The sequence below is a fragment of the Glandiceps talaboti genome, chromosome 21 (genome assembly GCF_964340395.1).
Source record: "Glandiceps talaboti chromosome 21, keGlaTala1.1, whole genome shotgun sequence".
Taxonomy (NCBI): Eukaryota; Metazoa; Hemichordata; class Enteropneusta; family Spengelidae; genus Glandiceps; species Glandiceps talaboti.
Window position 1 is genome coordinate 2755936 of NC_135569.1, and position 22111 is coordinate 2778046.

Consider the following 22111-nt stretch of genomic DNA (forward strand, 5'->3'; position numbering starts at 1 on the left):
GCTCTAACCTGTAGTTCCTGTTCATCTACATCATTGTCACTTGTAGCCTCTGCAGCACGCTCTAGAACTTTTTCAAATGGAGGATATACAACTTGGCAGGAACTATATTTATTGAACTCAATGTCCACAACTGTGGCTGCTTCCTTAGTTGGGTTAGGAGACACAGTACCTATGTAGTTCAATAAATCAGGTGGGAGTTCTTCTGTAACTGGCCAAGCTGACATCTGAACTAAACCTTGACATAACTGGTTTCTATAATCAAAGAATGTTGTGTTGACCCATGCTAGAGGTATTTTTTCCTGTGGAGACAAAAAACAAATTTTCAGAAATTAGCTTTATGTGTTTGACATCATCATTGTGCTGTTCTCAATGGTAGATTGAAATATGTATGACTTATATCACAAAATTTGGAAGAATTTTTCCAGTTACTAGTAATCTCCATAAGAATGGTTCTACTTATTCTCGCACACCAGAGCTGTTATTTCTTCTATGACACTGTGAAATACATATTAAGGGTGTGTTTTGGACAGTCTCGTAAAAGAGGCTGTGGTTGGTTCTACTGTAGCTGACTGTATTGCAATCATTTAGTCAGGGTTACGTATCATTTCACACACAAAACACACTTGTGTCTTGTTTTAAAAGATTTTATTCAAATTCAAATAAGGAATGAAAACAGCCCAGAGACTTCATCAAGTCTCATGAAAATCAGAAATGTGTGTAGACTTCAGTAAATATTTCATACCTTATCACGTCCTTCTTTGCCTTTCTTTCCTTTCTTCGTTTTACTTGGTGTGATCCCCATGACAACCAGACAAAGTCTAGCCATCCTAGGTAAATCACACAGATTAATATCAAATTCTAACTCTTCATTCCAAACAGGATTTGTACCAGAGGATTCTTTAGTCACACATAATTTACATAGACTTTCACCACCATGGTAGATACCAGCTCTTACACAAAACTAAAAAGTAGAAAAAAGATTTCCAAATGACTTTTAACAAGAACAAGAAGTAAAGTAAGTCTTACACAAAACTGAAATGAGAAAAAGAAAGAAACATTCCGTATATGACTTTTAACAAAAACAAGAAATATTCAAGGTCAGAACCAGTAAATGTTTGATTTCAAATGTGGTGACAAACAGTAGAGAAAGAAAATTCCTTTTTCAAATTGAAAGAACAGGAGTTTCCACTCTGGTTATTCTACACCAGGTAAACTTTCTGTTGTTAAAGTACATAGCATTTCAGAGTTCACAGCATGGAAAAGATTTGATGGCTGAAGTAGAAAGATTGTTTGAAACAATGATAACCATTTCTGTTGGTTGGTTGTCTGTCTGTCTGTCTGTGTGTGTGTGTGTGTGTGTGTGTGTGTGTGTATTTCTGTATGTATTTCTGTATATATTTCTGTATATATGTATGTATGTATTTCTGTATTTCTGCATGTGTATGTATGTATGTATGTATGTATGTATGTATGTATGTATGTATGTATGTATGTATGTATGTATGTATGTATGTATGTATGTATGTATGTATGTATGTACAAATGTATGTATGTAAGTATTGTATGTACATATGTGCGTGTGTATGTATGTCTCTGTGTCATTTGGTTCCAATACTTGTAACAAAGACTTACCTTGTCCACAGAAGAAGCTACTTTGGAAGCCCCAATAATTTTAACTTTGACAGGTTCATTGATTGACCACAGCGACTGTGTCTTTTTAGGAGGTACAGGTGGAGGATGGGGATGATTATTACCAAGACTAAGTTTACTTCTATTCTGAAAGTACTCTTCAACTCCTAACGTTATACGGTGGACTAATATCAACTCTGGTGGATAACTCTTCTTACCTATTGTGCGTCTAATATACTGATGAAGAACATAAATACATTGCAGGGATTAAAATAGTGTCAATGAAATTAGACAAATATATGACATGGATTCAAATAGTGTTGGTGACATTACACAAATATACAAATATCATATCACAAAAGTGTCGATGTGATGTTTCATGTGCAATCTTTTAAGATGTTCCACTTGTAAAATTCATGTGCATTTTTGCGTCATGCATGTTATTTTATTCTACAGAACATATATAGTTCTATTCAATTTATTTCAATCTTCTTGAAAAAGTCCACTAAACGTGCAAAAAAAGTCAAAGATTTTGAGTCATTTTCGTACTGAATTACTACTGAGTATGAAGGTATTAAATGCCCAAAGATATCATATAAATGAAATAGTGTCGATGGACCTGATGAAATAGTGTCGATGGAACTGATGAAATAGTGTCGATGGAACTGATATGTATAATTATATGTTCATACTGAATACATGTTGTATTGAGTGGGTGTGGGCTGAGAGTAACACTGTGTGTATGAATACACAATCTACCAAGATCTAATCATCTCTCACTGCTAGAAGCTTGTAATATTGTATATAGCAATACTTCTGTTTGCTTCAAGCTAGCAATCAATGAACTACTAGTACTGTAACAGAACAGGTTTCACATTTACCTACTGCCAACAGATCTAAAAAGTGATTAGCTCAGATACACTTTTACAATGCATGGATTGAAATAAACTATCTCTGATATACTTTTACTAAAAAGTTCCCTCACCTTATTCAACTCTAATACATTAGTTTTCTTACCTTATATTGACTCAATGGTGCATCACCCAGTAGATACTCAGCTCTACCACACACTTTAAGTACAAAGTCTTGAGGGTCTTCTTCCTCTTCAAGTTTCATCATGACACTTTTTTTCTTCAGTGCCGACTTGATTAAATCAGCGGGATACATGGTTTCACTGATTTTAATCTTGGTATCAAACTGTACAGAGATGAATGCAGTAGTGACATGGTGAGTATCATATGGCACACACCGTGTATGAATACAATATTGATAAAACTATATCACTTTATTTGGAACCCTGGTAAACTGATAAAAACAGATACATAACGTTTGCTACGTAACATAACGTCCCGAGTGTTCAAACTTGATGTTGACAACATTATGTTGATTGCCATGGAAGGCAGCTTGTATATACTCTGGTAACATGATTTTGCTATGTAACATAACGTGACTTACTCCTGAGTGTTCACACTTGATGATGACAACATTATGTTGATTGCCACGGAAGGCATCTTGTTTATATTCTGGTAACATGATTTTGCTACGTAACATGACGTGACTTACCCCTGAGTGTTCACACTTGACTTTGACAACATTATGTTGATTGCCACGGAAGGCATCTTGTTTATATTCTGGTAACATGATTTTGCTACGTAACATGACGTGACTTACCCCTGAGTGTTCAAACTTGACGTTGACAACATTATGTTGATTGCCACGGAAGGCAGCTTGTATATACTCTGGTAACTCCACACATGGTTCTAGTTCAGGTGGATAAAGATACTTTGCTCTGTCTTCCCACGTCTGTGTGGCACGGTTCATTGAAATCTGTTCTGCAAACTGTCGCATATTTTTACGGAAGTCATCCACTTCGGGTTCATTCATTGCATCAAATTCATGGAGACCTGTTTTTTTTAAAAGATTGATTTAAGTTTATGACAGGTAATTTTGTATACTTAATGGTCCTACATTGTCAGAAGTGGAAAGATTATATCAAATTCATGACTGACAAACTATTTCAAACATATCAATTTTAAGTTCATTGAGTAATTTATAACCCTGTTTTTTTAAGACGTTTATGTTTATTCGTCTTTAGGCCACAGGCCAAAATGACAAGTATATAATTTAATGAAAAACAGAATACAGTATAACAGGTTGTAAAACTTATCAAGTGTCCATATAAAATTCTTGTCTTAAATCCCTAGCTTAAATTTATAAACAAATTTACTAAGATTCCTCAACACAGTTGTGGAATTAGAGCTCAGCAAATTATAATATTTAACACGGGTTGGAAAACATCTTTAGTAATTTGGTAGGAGACATCTTAAATTTTGATATAATGGATATACAAGTATGAATATTCGTCTTCGATACCTTCTAAACATATTTCACAAATCCTATCTTCAATGTCGATAACCCTGTACTGTTACAGGTAGAAAGACTGTTGTCACATTATTCTACCATTACAATAGTTGACGCTATAAACCTAGTTTCCACAACATTCATTCTAGTATCCATTCTATTATACAAAATATATACATACCTTTGCCTATGAGAACACTGATCTGTGAATTCAATATTTGTTCTTGTCTATTTCCTTCTTTGTTGACAAGTTTTAAGACTGGTCTGAATGGTTTCACATCACATAGTCGTCTTTTTTCATCCACCAATTCTTCCAACTCAGCAGTTTGGTTAATACACATGAAAACATAGGATCTCATGTCTAGTAGCTGGGAAAACAGTGGATAGTTCCGGGCCTGAACCCAAAGTTCCTGTAAACAATAAAGTAAATAGCAACACCTATTATTTTTGAAATTCAATTTTAAATGAAATTATTATGTAAAATTTATTCATGACAATTCCAGTTATATTGGTGTTTATTCTCATCATTTTGATTCTTTGATAAAACAAGTGCGTGGTAAAAATACTTGACGGATTGTATCATCATGTTTCTTTCCAATGTACTATTCCAAAGTAACTACACATCATTCATTATATCACAATAATGTACATAATAAACAGAAAGTACAACTTGTCATTTGTGTGTGGGAGGGTAAATTTTTCAACAATTTATTGCTGATATCCATTGTTCTCTTACACATGTAAATGAGCAATAATTATAATTATAATTTATGAGCAACATGCATGCACATGTACATGTATAAGTGCACACACAGACACACACATGGATGCATGCAGTTACGTATAGACACATACATGATTGAAAGACGTAACACTCACAAACATGTATGTATGTATGTATGTACATACATACATACATACGTGCATACATGCATATGTGCATACATGTATACACGTACATACACACATATCAACATAGATACAGATACACAAACATACATACATACTCATATACATACATACATACATACATACACACACACACACACTGAAGTCAAAATAATTCAATGAAATTAAATTTAATGTCATCAAAGAAATCGTATTTACAATATATACACTTGTTGTATTTTACTGGTTTAAACTGTCACAATATGTTCATACTATTGACTTTGACCGGACATTACATTGTACAATGTATCCGTTTGTGGTAAGAAAAACTAAACAACAATTGACCACATAGTGAACTATTATAAATACAGAATGGAAATGAATAACAAAGGGGTAATAAGCCGTAATGCCTATTTGTATTCAGTTACCTCTAATACATACAGATGTAATGTATGCAATTTAACATTGAGACTGGAATGTGCACACCACTGGCTTCAATACATGTATTATTACATGCATGAATATAGACCATAATTTTGACAACGTTGGCCCACATATATGTATGTTCCTTTTTAACCCAATGTGTTTTGGAATGCATATAAAATGGCAACAAGACTTTACAGCAGAGCTGAAAGTCTAGGATTTGTACACTATTAAATATCATATCTAGACTACCAAATTTATAAGGTGGTAGTTCGTTAGTCAAACGGAATTCAACAGAAAATGTAGCTGATATAGTGAACTTGGCTAAATCTAGTTACCACGCATAAATTAGAGCCCTGCTTATAAGGGATATTACACAACACATCAAGGGTGAATCACCATGATAAAAAGGTTCTTCCTGGCTTTATCCATGCACAACACGCCCCTACTACTGTAAACAGCGGGTGAGCCCTACCCCCTCCCATTTGTCATTGGTCGAATGTCCTTCAGTAAGTACAGACTCCTTACTGGCTATGATAATAATAACTTTATTAAAAACAAGAAGTAAAGCTAGTCTACTGTGAAATCATTGGTATTTCCTGGTACATGTTTTACTATACACATATAATGCTGTCATTATATCATTAAATATACAAACTAGTTCTCCTTTCAGATCATTAAAAGATAGTTTTATACCAGTATCTGGTATAATCTCACGAATCTATAATCATTTAATGTAATGAGTTTAGGCCTAGTATACAGAAGTTGGATGATTTACTCGTTTTCAAAGATCACGACATACTAAATTCATGTACATGTTTTCCCAATGCATATTTCATATGGTGCCAATTTCCTGGTTTAACTTTAAATCTATTTCATTGCCATTATCTGCCTAATGTGTGTGTGTGTGTGTGTGTGTGTGTGTGTGTGTGTGTGTGTGTGTGTGTGTGTGTGTGTGTGTGTGTGTGTGTGTAGGTTGTGCATGTATGTATGCATGCGTGCATAAGGCATTTCTCTGGAGAGAACAATGGTCAATGCAATGTTACATACGTACATAAATTTTCAGTTACAGATGTACATGTAAGTCAGGTTTTGTAACTACTAATATACCTTGCCTTTATCCTTGGTAAAGAATATTAATTTGAAACGTCAGATTGCATTTATTGATCATGACTGTTTTACTCGTTCCGTATGTACTTCTATGTAAGTACACACACATACATGTACATGCACACATACACCCACATACATACTTACACACATACCAACACACACACACCTACATCATACATACATCCACCCAAACACACCCACCCACCCAAACACATACATACATACATACATACATACATACATACATACATACATACATACATACATACATATACTGTACATACAAACACACACACACACACACACACACACACACATACATACACATACACATACATACATACATTGTAAACACACAAACTGCAGTTAATCACTGACGTCAAGTATAAACTTTATGCTGGTACATAGCCTTTATTCTAGTTATCATCTATTTAGTAAACACCTACTCTGTTTAATCACTATTATATAATCAATAATTATCATTTGTAATTAACTACCAGTACTTATCATCATAATAAACAATCTGGTCTCATTATACATGTAAATCAAATACTGTTTGTTTTGAACTACCCAAACGTTTTGCCATGGAAAATATGACCACAATCTTTCCAATCAACTGAACATTAGAGCATATTATATTTAAATATTTATGATATGAATGATGCCTTATTATTTATGACACGATTACTTCAGTAGTTTCTATCTAGTTTAAAGAACACTAAAATATAGCTTTTAAACCAACAGAATGAAAGGAAACTCAAAGTCATGACTAGATGTTTCTGACAGGTAAATAATTTTAAGCATGTGCATGTACCAGGACACTAAGCTTCCATGTGTAGCTATGTACAATTGTGCATGTACCAGGGCTTCACGTAGGTAGATGCAATCGTGGCAATAAAATAATCATAAAATCCTCCTTACTACATATTGAAAACAGTTGTCTTTCTTAGTTGCTATTTTTACAAGCAGAATACTAATTTTCCAAAACGTGGTACAACAACAGGAAGATTAGCTCCTTTGTCGGACAGGAAGAATTATGGGGCCATTAAAAAAGACCTTCAAATGAAGATAATAAATTGGGGTTGTGTGCATCACTTTGAAGGACACTTCACCTTATAGTTAGGGATGTGAGCAAATTAAAAGTCAGATATACCGTATATACAATGTTATACACTACCCGTAACTTTGAATCTCTTCTCACGAGATCTTGAAATTTGAAGCCACAGATGAACAGATGAACTGATACTAGTAATTGGGTTTGTGTGCACTGCTATAAAGGACTATTCACCTTATGGTATGTGACTTTACAGTCAGGCATGGCATATACATATATATTATAAACGTATACATGTACGTATATACATACACAAATATAACTAATCCCGATATTTTTCTTATTCAGTCAATCAAAATTCAGCTGGAAAACTACCTGTAACCACGTAGTCTTGTCACTATTGTCATCTTTCAACTCATAGTGACAAGGCCCCCTATGTCACTCATATTTTTTGGAGCTAAGTGTAGAAAAATAGCTGTGAATGGTATCTAATTAATAACTGTCCTCAAGTTCAATACTTCGCTGAATTTCATATTTTTATGTAAATTGTTCAAGACAATTTTGTTCATTGAAAATTACCAATATACCTTACAAAGTACAAAGTACAAATTGCTAAGACACCCTACAAAGTCAGGTTTTTACTGAATTACTTTTGGGAAGTAATTAATTTGAATCTTTAAACAATACCACTGATTATTACACTAGGAGAATTGGAATGGTTTGAAATTATCGTATATACCAAAAGGGTTATGGTTCCTACATTGTGTATGAAAAATGACATTGGGGTTTCTAGGAAATATAGCTGTTGATTACAATGACTTGTTTCTATGAAAAATTCTCAAGGTGACCTACAATGTATTGTAACGTGTAATTAAAAATATTATTTATGTTAAAAATACTGGTATCGGTCATATATGTAGTTTACATATGACTAATGAGTTACACATCTCATCTCAATGCATTTATAGAGACCATTTGTACTGTACAAAATATCAAAGTAATCAGCCCAGTATCCCCAGACACATGCACCCGCACACACACGCACACACACACACACATGCACGCGCGCGCACGCGCGCACACACACACACACACACACACACACACACACACACACACACACACACACACTTGATGCCACATATAGACTAGCTTTTTGGGGGCTCTAACTGGATAAAATTTGTAAGTAAAGCTATCCTAAAACCAGTACCAAATACCATTAGAAATAATAATATCTGGTAATATCAAAAACTTAATCTTGAGTTGGGTTGGGTAACTTTTTACCCCTCGCCTTTTAACGTGTAGTCTGCATGCCAAGGTGGTATTTGAACAATGAAAGAAAGATTTAAGATTTGATGAGGGAGAACACTACTAGACTCTTTAATATGGGTATACATGGAAGACATCACAAGTCAAGAATTCCCACGGTTTGTTAGTCTACAATTTAGTTGTGTGTATATTTTGGCTACACAGGGGGCAATCCCATAGGACTGGATTCTATAGGCTTAATTTAAGAGATATACATTTTGTAGCAGACATTATATTCACCTGGAGGGATTTTCACTAGTATACATACATTTTTAATATGTTTACAGTTATTTTGTAACAGCTAAGAGTGTCTACATATTTAAGCTAAAAATAAATGAAAATGTATGACCTGTCAATGTCATTAAAGTTTGCACAGACAGAGACAGTTAGGTGATACTAAATAAACAATTGTAAGTTAGCTACCCACAGAGTAATCACCTTCAATGACAGAATTCACCCTTCATCATCAGTTTTATTCCAACAAGACCTTGTAGCACTGGCAGTCACTGTTATTAGTTTTGAAAATTTGAGTAACTAGACTAGATTTGTTAATAGTGTGACTATTTTTTACCCTCTCACCCTTCAAAATTGTTTGATACGGGTGAATAAAGATTAAATTTAATAATATTGACTAATTCAATAATTTTCACTGTAGTACTACCACTGGTGTGTATGTGGAGACTTTTCGTTAACAGGAACTCTGGGAGTGCATGACTTAAAATTGTAATACCTACAGCTGAGTTGTTTGTATGCTAATTATAAAGTGTGACTTATGCCAGGAAGGTTATTGACCTTGGTAGCAGAGATAGTAGTAAACAAGTGTAGTGATGTAACAGGTGATTCACCCTATGGGCAAGTCAAAGAGATTCACAATAACACCTATTGTTTTACAGTATGAATTGATAATGGTCACTGCTGGGCAGGAGCTTTGCCCTAGGTACCCATTTACCAGTGCAGTAGTAAACAACTTGCTTGTCCCAGGGTAACGTTGTTTATGTCCTCTTGTTTACCATGATAACAAAAACACATTACTGTAGACACCATTGTGTTGGACATAAACGGCTCAAAGAAAACATGTCGTCGAAAACACACGTCATCACTCATGTGTGACAAAACTTGGGACAGGTCAATTCTTTGATCAACACTCTAGTTAATATGCATTTTCAAGTTCCATTTCAACTATCAATATTATGACATCTATCCATGCAGCATTTAAAGAGAATCATATCCCTTGGACAAGACAATATGTATTATTAATATCATTGATGAGATACCAAATTATCATTCATGTTTAAATATTTTTTGAAATATGAAAATAATATGAAAATTGCGTCAAAACTATCAGTATGTTCTTGTCATTTTACTGAGATGGGAGACTTACAGTATTGTCAAACACTTTGTACCATATTTTTTTTTAAGTCGGTAAATTGATCAAATCTACTATTATTTTATAGTCACATAGCCTAGAATTCAGTCAAGTGTGCATTTTGATCTCAATTTCCCCTACCCATTCTCGCAAACCAGAGTTATTATTTCTACCCCTACACTTCGAGCCAGTAGGGACTGTCTTGTTAAGAATGGTGCCATAAAATGGTCGTGGTTTGCGATGATGTCCCTACCACACCTGGCATTTCACTGGTGGCTGTTTATTCAAACCTGAAATTAGATTATGATTTCCTGCAACAACAACTGAATATTTTAATTATATTTGCATCATATAGCTGAATATCCACATTGGTTTTATGGTGACACTATTGATGTCACCTCATAGCAAGAAAAATTTAAATCTCGATAACAATTTGTGCTTGATTTCTAGTTGAACTTAGCAAACAACTGCTAGTGAAATGCCAGGCAAGGTTGGGAAAAACTTAATTTGATTAAAATCTGATGTGGTGAATGCAGCTAGATGTCTTTGTTTACCACTATTTTCATCATTTTGTGTCATTTGTTTTGTTCCGGGTGATCAGCATTCCCACCCGAAACAAAACAAATGATACAAAGTGATCAAAATAGAGGTAAATAAAGACATCTAGCCGCATACACTACATCAGATTGTAATCAGATTGGGAAAAACCCAAGATCAAAATCCGGGTGATCAGCATTCCCACTCAGAACAAAACAAAACAACACAAAGAGATTGAAATAGAGGTAAATAAAGACATCTAGCCGTATACACCACATCAGATTGTAATCAGATTGGGAAAAACCGAGATCAAATCCCCATACAACTGGATTCTAAATTAATATTCACTTGACTACACTTCAATCTATTGTACAATCTATGCTATGGAATACTTTTGTCTGATTTTCATCAGTGTTCTCAAACCTCAATAGAAAGACTGTGTTTACTCTTTTGTGGTCCACATATCTAGTGTATTGGCTAGACAGTTAGGTAAACAGACAAGAGGACACCCATTCCACTGTCATTGACTAGATAGTTTAGTCAACAGACAAGATAACTGTTATACACTATGTATTCATTACAACACAGTGATGACTAGTCACACACAGTTTTATCAAGGTTAACAGAACAATGAATCATTTATTATGTGTTAGTTTCGAAAACTAGTTTTGTTTTTCCAAGACATGTGTCAATTTAATCTCCCTATAACATTATGAAGCTTTGTTTTCCTGCTGATGTCAGTTTGTGTGGTATTTTTTTAAAGTCACTTAAGTTTTATGTTCACATTGTACTAAGTAGGGACATGTAATGGAATAGCCTCTCAATGTCTGAATCTGTGATTTCACTGCATCAGCTTGTCAATATGTGTTTGGGATCTGTGGGTCCACTCTAATTACTTCCCTATCCAGTGAAATGATGAAAATAGTACAGACAGTGAAAGAAACGCAATGGAATCACAGATTCAGCAACATAGACAGGCTAGTTATGGACACATTAAATCTGATGTTTTATTTTTTTTTATAGTGTTGCATCTTCGTACCACTGGTTGGGTGTGGGGGAGGGGTTGGGGGTTGGACAGTGTGTCCTCAAAGCCAATTTGACACACAACTGAGGTACAGTAATCACTTTTGACCCTCAAAATTTGGTATTCCCCTACTTTATCATTTTGACCTACAGTAAGAGACTTAAAAAAAGAAAAAAAGAAAAAGAGAGACTTTGTCTTTTGTTAGCAAACACTGATGTTGGACATGGTTTGTAAAGGGGGCGGGGGGGGGGGGGGGGGGGGCTGGGCTAAGGAGGTCAGAACTTACCTTTTTAATTTGATCAAGGGTTGCATCTCTCTCACATTCTACAAGGACTAGCACCCCTGTTGGTAAAAGACAGTCTACAGTGACTTTCCCTTCTATTGCATCCTGCGACCAAATATCAAACGTAAAACTTGATCCTGGCGGCATTTTTCATCTGTAGACAAACAAAAGAAAATCAGAAAATTAAGTTTTTACAACCATTCATGTAATAATAACACTATTATATATACTTCAAACTACATAAGGTGTAGAATGCTTTAAGTACATTTCCAAATCTTATCAAATTAAAATATCTAGTCGGCCCACAATTTTCAGTGCAAGTGTAGATATGTTGTTGACACCTTGTAAAGTAGGCATGATACTAGCGACTTATTTCTAAAACAGTTACACTAAAATCTCAAATTTAGCAACAATTACATTGACTAATTAATATATAAACCATTATTTTTTCCTGTCTGAATTTTTAGTTTAGAACTGGTTCCCAATAATGAGACCTGTATGGTGTATTGCAATCATGTAAACAGTGTGTTACAAAAGCCATGCGTGGGATTATACATTTCTCTTTCCTCTGATTGGTATCAGTAATATTGATCATTGATAGAATTTTCCAGTTTTAAAATATTAATAGCTAGTATGGAAGTCATACTGTTCTAGTTTAATAACAACTACTGGGTATATGTTGTAGATGAGAAATGACTTGAAATGGCTTCACTTGCAGACCTTAATCATACAGCAATACAGGAGAGAGTGCTATGTGAAACCATACATGTACATTCACTAGTCTGGGGACCATACTCCAGTTCAAAGATCTTGTGACAGTGTACAGGAAAAACTGTTTCGCCACCATGCATAGTTTATACTTTGAATAGTACACGTACATCTAGACCTTAGTAGGCTAAGAGGCAAGCCATGGCTTTGAATCACTTCTACGGTGAAGATAGATGGATATATCTTCTAGACTAGACTGTTACACTGTTAGAAATATGATTATGAATTGAAAACAACACCAACATGTACATACACATTTTATTTTTCAAATTTAATTCAGTCATAATTTCTATGGCGTTATGATAATAAACAGCAATAAATGGAGTCACCCTACGCTAGACTATATATAACATATCCCTGTGAAGGAACCAACAAAACTTAGACATACTAAGACAACCATGGATTGTTTGTAAAAGCATAGACCCTACATGTACATGTGTAGGGTCTATGGTAAAAGATAGTGACCTAGTACCACCAGTTACCACGGATTGTTTGTAAAAGCATAGACCCTACATGTACATGTGTAGGGTCTATGGTAAAAGATAGTGCCCTAGTACCACCAGTTACCATGGATTGTTTGTAGAAGCATAGCCCCTACATGTACATGTGTAGGGTCTATGGTAAAAGATAGTGCCCTAGTACCACCAGTTACCACGGATTGTTTGTAAAAGCATAGACCCTACATGTACATGTGTAGGGTCTATGGTAAAAGATAGTGCCCTAGTACCACCAGTTACCATGGATTGTTTGTAGAAGCATAGACCCTACATGTACATGTGTAGGGTCTATGGTAAAAGATAGTGCCCTAGTACCACCAGTTACCATGGATTGTTTGTAGAAGCATAGCCCCTACATGTACATGTTTAGGGTCTATGGTAAAAGATAGCAGCCTAGTACCACCAGTTACCATGGATTGTTTAAAAGATAGTGGGCCCAGTACCACCAGTTACCATCACAATAACCAGCAGGAATTCTATACTTGTATCAAAACAGGAAATGTTTTCTGACATGAAACAATAACCAATGATGTCAGCATAGCTAATCTGGTGGACTTATTCAATTGAAATAAATAAACAAACAAACAATTGTTTAATCAAGCCATTCTTGATACATTACACACACATGTAATTACATGCCTAAATAACCCAGTGTATTCATACAGTCTTTTCAACAACAGGCTACTAGCTTGGCTTAGCTGGCGAGTTTTTATTGTTTTAGATAAAGACACACAAAATACTACTTTACTCAGCATGTAATTAGCATATTGTGGTCTCCCCCCCCCCACCACACACCCCTACCATGTGTCACACAGATAACCATCCTTATGTGATAACATCTATACTGGGATAGGGTCAATATCATACCAGTCATAGTTCCCTTTTAGATAACATTTTTAAGAACTACAGCATGTATAAATTTAGTCATACGTAACATTTTTAAAAATGACAGCTTTATACTACACATACACATAAATCCATAAGAACTATAGCTTACACTAATACATTTAAATCTGCAAGTAACATATTTAAGAACTTAAGCTTTACACTAGTATGTATAATTCATACAGAACATTGTTAAGAATGACAGCCTTGTACAACATATGGTACACATACACATAAATCCATAAGACATATTTCTAAGAACTAAAGCTTTACACTAGTACGTATAAATCCATATTTATAATACACTATAACAGTTGTTTTTAATTTGATTTCAATCACTCAACCAATCAGCTGTATTGATTTCAATCACTCAACCAATCAGCTGTATTGGTCAAATTCAAAGCTACAGTGTTACATAACATTTGTACATGTATACAACAGTTATACTCTACCAGCACATTACGTGCATATACCATGACCCTCTAATAACATTGCAGGGTTTCTGATGGTAAAATCTACCGAGTTTCATTGATATCTGAACAGACTACCATATTGAAATTACATACAATACATTTAAATCTGCAAGTAATGTAATGACTTGTAATGGGTATGTGTGGAAACCTATGCTAGTTTAAAGGCCAATGTTTCAATCCCAGGTCTTATACTCATACATACATACATACATACATAATAATAATAATGTAATAATAATAATGGGTTCTTATATAGCACTTTCCCACGCCGTGTTCAAAGCACTTTACAATTATTACCCTTGGCTCGGATCAGAATGGCACAACAGCCCTTTAGTCTTCCTCAACTCCCCAGGGAGCATACAATCCATTGCAGCCATTTAAGCGCATAGGATTAAAGCCTTCACATTGTAACCTACATCCTACCAGGTCCCCATACACACACACACACACACACACACACACACACACATACATACATACATACATACATACATACATACATACATACACACATACATACATACATACATACACACACACATACATACACACTTAGGACATTGTTAACTCATAGCTAGTCACAAGAAGCATATCAACCCTAATATTTTACATGGTGAAATTGTGACAAACTAAAATAATATAATTATATAAATTTCAGTGTTTGTTTCATACATGTATCTTCCCTACTTGAAACCAACCTGTGGTTAATGTTTTGATCTTATTAATATATATAATCAATCAATGATTGAATGAATGAATGAATAATTAACAGATTGCCGAAATAAAACTTAATTAATAGCTTTAATAGCCCCTTCCCAACACCCCCCCCCTCCCAACACACCCCCACATAACTTTACAATGCCATACTTCTCCCACATAATAAAACCCACTAACAAATTTCAAGGCCCAATTTGTATTTGGATTAAAATCTAGGTGTGGAAAACAGTTATCTGACAAAACTATGGGAAAAGTTGGTCCAGATCAAAAGAATAATCCCATGTAATACGTAAAACTCCACTGATAAGATAATACTGCTCAAAAACTCAGGATTGAAACATGGGCCTTTAACTCTACTGACATCTATGTACACAGACTTTAAATCTGCAAAGACATACACACAAACAAATCATGATAACATATCATTTCATACATGAGAACACAATAAATGTGTTGTTCAATGAAAAGATGATGGCCTTGAAATATTGCCCCTATAGTCTACCAGCATGTTAACATACAACTGAACTATTTTTACAAGTCTTTCATACACACACCTACAACGTACACGTACATTATGCATGGATTTTTACTACGTTAGGTCCACATTTCAGATTTCAGGGTTATTGCGTTACCGGAACCTATATGTAGAACAGTGGACGTAAACTATACATGAATGTACCAGTGATTACTTGCACGAGTTCACACACGCATACATGCATTTTCACTGCAGCGTAGTACTGAAAAACATTATTGCATAATGTATGCAAATGATATTCAAATTTCTTTACGGTGTCATCCACAGAAAACGTTAAGATTTCATTCAATATTTTGGTATCAAATTACCATATACAGAATTAATGTTACCTTAAATTCTAACACTAAATATAATTAGAGAGATTATTTATAAATATTATTATATTTGTCACATGCATTTTACGATATAATGTTTTTCTACTATCATTTCATACTTTCATTCATTTGAAGGAAATAATACAATACACAGTACACTGTACAGTAGCGAGTCTTGCCAACATGACAAAGTAGGGTGGGTGCATTGACTGTGTGTGCACTGAGTGTATAATTTAACAGTATGAACTCTGTACCATGCAACATGTTGTCCTACTAATACAGATACATAATCGATTTCTCTACATCACTCATTCTACATGTATTAACTTGTCAGTCACATAGCACACATCCAAACAAATTTCATATCAAAATGTTGCACTCGTTTCCTATTTACTTTTCCAAAGTAACTACTGTACTGTCCTGATTCTTGGAACATGAACAATAAATTCTCCAATTTGACAGCATTTTAGAATCAACACAATATTTTCAGACATGAGTTGCAGTTCTCTTGCTAGTACCATAAATATAATACTAATAATGCCATTAACCAAATACACACCAAATAATAAATTTAATATATTTAGAAACTAGACAGTTGTGCAATTGATGAAATGGAGCTGAATTTTGTGAAGAAACATGACATTTATTATTTACCAGACTGTCAATTTAGGAATTCCATTTCCTATCATCAAAACCCCAGCTGTGTCACTCTAGTTCACTCTAGTTTGTTTCATGTGTCTCCATATAACAGCTAGCCCATTGTAGTACACCCCATGACTATGCTGATAACAAATCCCTGAAAATCTGGGATTGACTTCAAATTTTTTTTTTATTCCTTAGTACAATGTATGAGTACAAATTTTCATTAGATTCATTTGTTGTGTCTTGATGGGTCTTATGACCAATGAAATAAACAATGTTTTGGAAAGCAATACATATATTACCTTCATTAAGTATTCAGAGAGTGGAAAAAAAATAGTAAAAACTTTCTATATCCCTAAATAAGGTAATTAATGTATGATTCATCATTAGGTATTGGATAATTTAGGAGATTTGTGGGGTGATAATATGATACAGGATACCTTATAATGTTTTTTTTAGTCTGTGGGTAGAAGTTGCTCCCTGCGATTTTCTTTTCATACAACTTGAATACACACTTATAGACACGATTGTACATTTCTACAGAAATCCATTCAGATTTGATAGGGCTAATGTTGTACACGCCTAATCACATCGCTGTGGAACTGTCAACGCTTTCCCAATCACTCCACAGACTATCCTGAAGTCACCCCGGTTCGGCAAACATGACAGCACCAACGGGCTTCCCTCGGCATACCAAACACAGTATCCAGAACCTGGATATCGGATTATGGACGCCATTGAAAGGTAATTTACAGAAATATATCCTTGACCTTGAACTGCCCAATATGGTAAAATATACTTGATTTACATCACAAAATAAATGTAAACTGTATTAAGCACCCATTTTATAAACATTAAAATCCTTTTATGGGCATCAAGGTTGATACTTTATTTTCAGTGTGTAGTCATATACATACACTAAATAGAAAGATAAACATCCTAAGAGGGTGAAAAAATAATTTTACTCACAATTTGTAATGTTCTTACAAACAGGATTAAGTTTCTTCAGTTTTAATATGGTTAACAAAATGTATGCTTTACCATAAATGTAAAGTATGTTCATATAGTACATAAACAGCTTGTGTATTTATATCAGCATGTATGATTTACAGTATATATACATTTAAAATTTTAACAGCCTGCTATTTTCTAACTGCTGACGATTAACAAAATATTAGAGACAAAAGAAAAAGCTGAATCACATGACACTAAATGTGATTCAAATGGTTTGCTCTTAAACTGGTATAATACAGAGTCTGAGAACAGACAAGTCTGAAACCTGGCTAAAAATAGTGGCAACAATATCACCACAGAAATAAAAGTTGGCACAATGCCAAATTATGTTGTTTACAACATGTCTACTCAGAGAGTCTGTTATAATCCAGTATTCTATATTAATAACTTCAAAATTGATTCAAAAATTTACAAAAAAATCAATTCAATACTTGACAAATAGTCTACAAACAAATATACAGACACTTTGTACTTTGTTTTGATTAAATTTATCATGTATTGCTGACAGATGAACAGCGTCATTCTGTGGATTAGGTACAAGCTTAGAAAACTGCAATTTCTGCCAATGGTCTGTACATATTTATAGATATCAAAGCTGTTTATGTACATATTGTGACCTCACTTATTGCACATATATACAATACCATCACAGTACTGATAAATATTTAGTCACACCACTGTAGTTCATTTATTGCATATATATATATATATATATACACACAATACTGTGACAGTACTGATAAATATTTAGTCACACCACTGTAGCTCATTTATTTCATAGATATACACAATACTGTGACAGTACTGATTAACAATATTTTGTAACATTGACCACTGTAGCATATTTGTTGCATACATTTTTTGTATATATAGACAATACTGTGACAGTACTGATAACAAATATTTTGTAGCATCACTGTAGCATATTAATTGCATATATATATAGACAATACTGTGACAGTACTGATAACATCACTATACATTTGAAGCACATTTATTGCAGACTGAGTCTATACTATATATACTAAGCAACAGTGTCTTAGCACATTCTCTAAACAACAAATTGGGATGTAACTGTACATTTGTGATTTGTTTGCTAGAGATATGGCCATATAAAACAAGTCATTTGTACACAATTTCTCAATCAAGTACTAATATAACTCGTACAAAGTTTGGAGTCAGGATGTTCTATTTCCGCACACTACATTCATACGAATGGGTGGAACCTTCAAACTGGGAGGTCGTAGTTCATATGTGTCTCTCCAGTCTTATCGCAAAGTACAGTGGCACTTAAAATTTTATGCAAAAACAACGTTTGAAATATATCGAAATATACGAGAATGTTGGGGTTCAAGTCCAATGTTCGCTACATTAATACCATGAAATCGTGATACCCAAATACTCGCTGCTCTTGTCGCCATGACCTTTGGTGTGGTAATCACGAACTCAAAGTAGTTCGTGTTATAGCTTATATACACCGGGAAATAAATGGGGTAAAATTATGAACCTATATCGACCAAGGAATTTCAAAACAGACAATCAAGAAATCGAGATCGTGGTTAGACGGATTAGACAAAGCACAATAGAAAAATATCGTGGCCGAATGTGACGTATGGCCTTCTACAAGGTCACAATCTCTGTGTTGTTTCGACGGAACAGTCAAATTTTGTACCGACGGATAAGCGTAACGTAACCAACGATTATGGACTAATGCGACTGACAGTTAAAACGCTGTCACATACGCAAGTGCACGGAAACTTACACCAGCAATGGATAAAACGTACTTGAAGGTACACGAAGAAATTTATGACACAGTGGGTAGCCTCGTGGCAAACCGGCATCCACAATCAAAACACTATCAGTTGAGATCATAGCCCAACTCTATCAAACAACCAATGTTCTGTCCCAGAGTACCCGTGAAAATTTTTGTGAATGACTCGAGGCAGGAAGTGTGCGAAAACTATTCGATGGTCACAAATAAACAATGAAAGGGATCATATAAAGATCAATACATACCTATAGATTTCTGATAACCAGTCGGCTAAATATTGAGTTTATATCAAACAATTTTACGCATATTCTGTACCAATGTGGATGCGGAAATGAGTCGAGGTGTACGACCCACACTTTTGCCTAACAACACACCAGACAATAGGCGTAAACCTACGCGCCAGGGCTGGTAAACAAGCAAGTTCTGAGTTCAAAATAATATTACACGCAATAGCGACACAAATACAATACCATACATAATTTTTCACATTACATTATTAATAACTTATGTCATAATCCAAAATTACGTTATTATTTTGAAAAATCGGATTGTAAACAACTCCGCGGACGAATATCTCATTCAAGTATATCAAGTGCGATAGAGGGAAAAGGTGAAATGACGTCACGACATATTAGCCGGTTTTATTTTCAAAGTTCAGGTAACTTTATGAACAGATAACATGCATCGACGTGACGGATATCTCCGAGATATGTTCAACTCATTTCCAGTTATCGTTAACAGCTGTTTAAGAAATACACACTTACACGTAAAATACCGTTTTTGTATTTTGCTCTGATGTTTTGGTAGTGGTGATTTTGTTAAGGCCATTATTTACAAAAACAAACGATCACTCAACTGGGATTTTGGTGGCAGTAGCAAAGTTTCCGCCCTACTACTACACTCTCCTATTCTGGATTGGGGTATTTATATTTGATTGTAAATATAACAATTTCATCATGACTTCCTTCTTGAGAAAATCAATGTGAAACAACATATGTCAAGTGCTTGTTTGTAACTCAATACATTGCAAAAGATTAATAAATGTGTAAAAATCTTTGTATATGTTAGACCAAATAAAAAATAGCGTATTTCCGATAATAAGGCCAAATAAAAAATTGTTTGGTTCCGGATACCCGACCCCACCTTGTATTTCACGCCGATGCCAAACTTTTTTTTACATAGTCGAGAAAAAAATTAAGAAAATCGCGAAAATTGTGAAGTCTCGCAATAAATCATGAGTGGATACGGAAACTGACATCAACTGAAAAAGACAATATAAAACTGTTTGTACATCTGATGAGAAGAAACCAATAACACAGATACCATATGGAAAACAACGGAAAACATAACTACCTGAACTAGACACTCACATATGAAGAAAAAAAAAAATTCTTTTTAAAAATCTACCTACCCTACCTATTCTAAAATGGAATGTAATCGGAACCACACATTTTTTTTACGCCTAACCTACCCGACCCTTAACATTTTTGCATCCAAAAAGGTAGTCTAGTTCCAAACTGGTACAGTATTTCGTATTAGAAACTTCGTTACTTTACTTTACCGTGTACACCATTGTGCGGGGTCACTTATGGTCGTAAACCACAGCCTCTTTTACGGCACCGTCCAAGATGCACCGCCAGAAGTTTATTTCGCAGGCTGTCGCGAAAGAAATAACAGCTCTGGTTTGCGAGAATGTGGTCACTTAAAAAAATCGTATTCCATGAGAGAAACCAGATCTTTTTTGACTGTAACAACACAGTCTGCATTTATGTGTTCGTCATAAATGATACAAACATAAGTCTATCAGTTCAGAAAGTATTTAAAAATGTCATTATAAAAATATGGAATAAAAAAAATTCCGGTGGTTTGAAATTTATACATAAATATACAAGCACTTTCTTGTCTGTGATACAAGGTACGCCGTACTAGAAGAAAGAATGAACCAAAAATATTCAACAGCTATGTATACATATGCCCACAGATCTAGACCTGGATTTCTACACGTTATACGTCATATCCAAATCACCCAATCGAAAATGTGCTCATTTATGATACATCTCAACACGAGTTACTATATCATGTATTTATTGGTATTGTATGTGTAAATTTGTTACAGTATTCCATAACGGCGTGTAATATTGCATAGATTGTTGTTTTCCTGGTCTACAGACTAAATATAACAACCCTTTGACTATATATTCCTACCTGTAAGGTAAAAACTGTATAGAGATTGATACGTTTGTAGCAGCAGAATTCGTACGATATTTTCATAAGAAAACGACAATCCAGGGCGGCAATCTAAGCAATAATACGTGCCCCGATGCTGTATTCTACACGGCACTAAAAATCCCACCTGAGGACTGAGGTAGGATTCAGGATAGTTTGAAGCCCGTGTAGACGCAAACGCGTCCTACTGAACCTGTCCTGACTTAGGACACCTTTGAGAGGTTTCCTGAAACCCTCCTGACTTCGTCCTATGTACTGTCAAGACGGAAGGCGCGACATCTCC

At 34.7% G+C, this 22111-nt stretch overlaps 1 protein-coding gene across 1 annotated transcript in view; it reads right to left on the reverse strand.

The window, feature by feature from the left end:
• The window catches only part of LOC144451639 (phosphatidylinositol 4,5-bisphosphate 3-kinase catalytic subunit beta isoform-like), a 32575-nt gene extending 12588 nt beyond the window's left edge, over positions 1-19987 (reverse strand). Inside the window, exons 1-8 of the mRNA XM_078142533.1 lie at positions 19848-19987; positions 11990-12140; positions 4172-4400; positions 3301-3533; positions 2647-2826; positions 1633-1866; positions 743-961; positions 9-299 (exon numbers count right to left, since the gene is read on the reverse strand). Coding sequence (XP_077998659.1) covers positions 9-299; positions 743-961; positions 1633-1866; positions 2647-2826; positions 3301-3533; positions 4172-4400; positions 11990-12133 — 1530 coding nt within the window. The 5' untranslated portion in view covers positions 12134-12140; positions 19848-19987. The remainder of the gene's footprint in view (positions 1-8; positions 300-742; positions 962-1632; positions 1867-2646; positions 2827-3300; positions 3534-4171; positions 4401-11989; positions 12141-19847) is intronic.
• Between the last annotated feature and the right edge of the window lie 2124 nt (positions 19988-22111).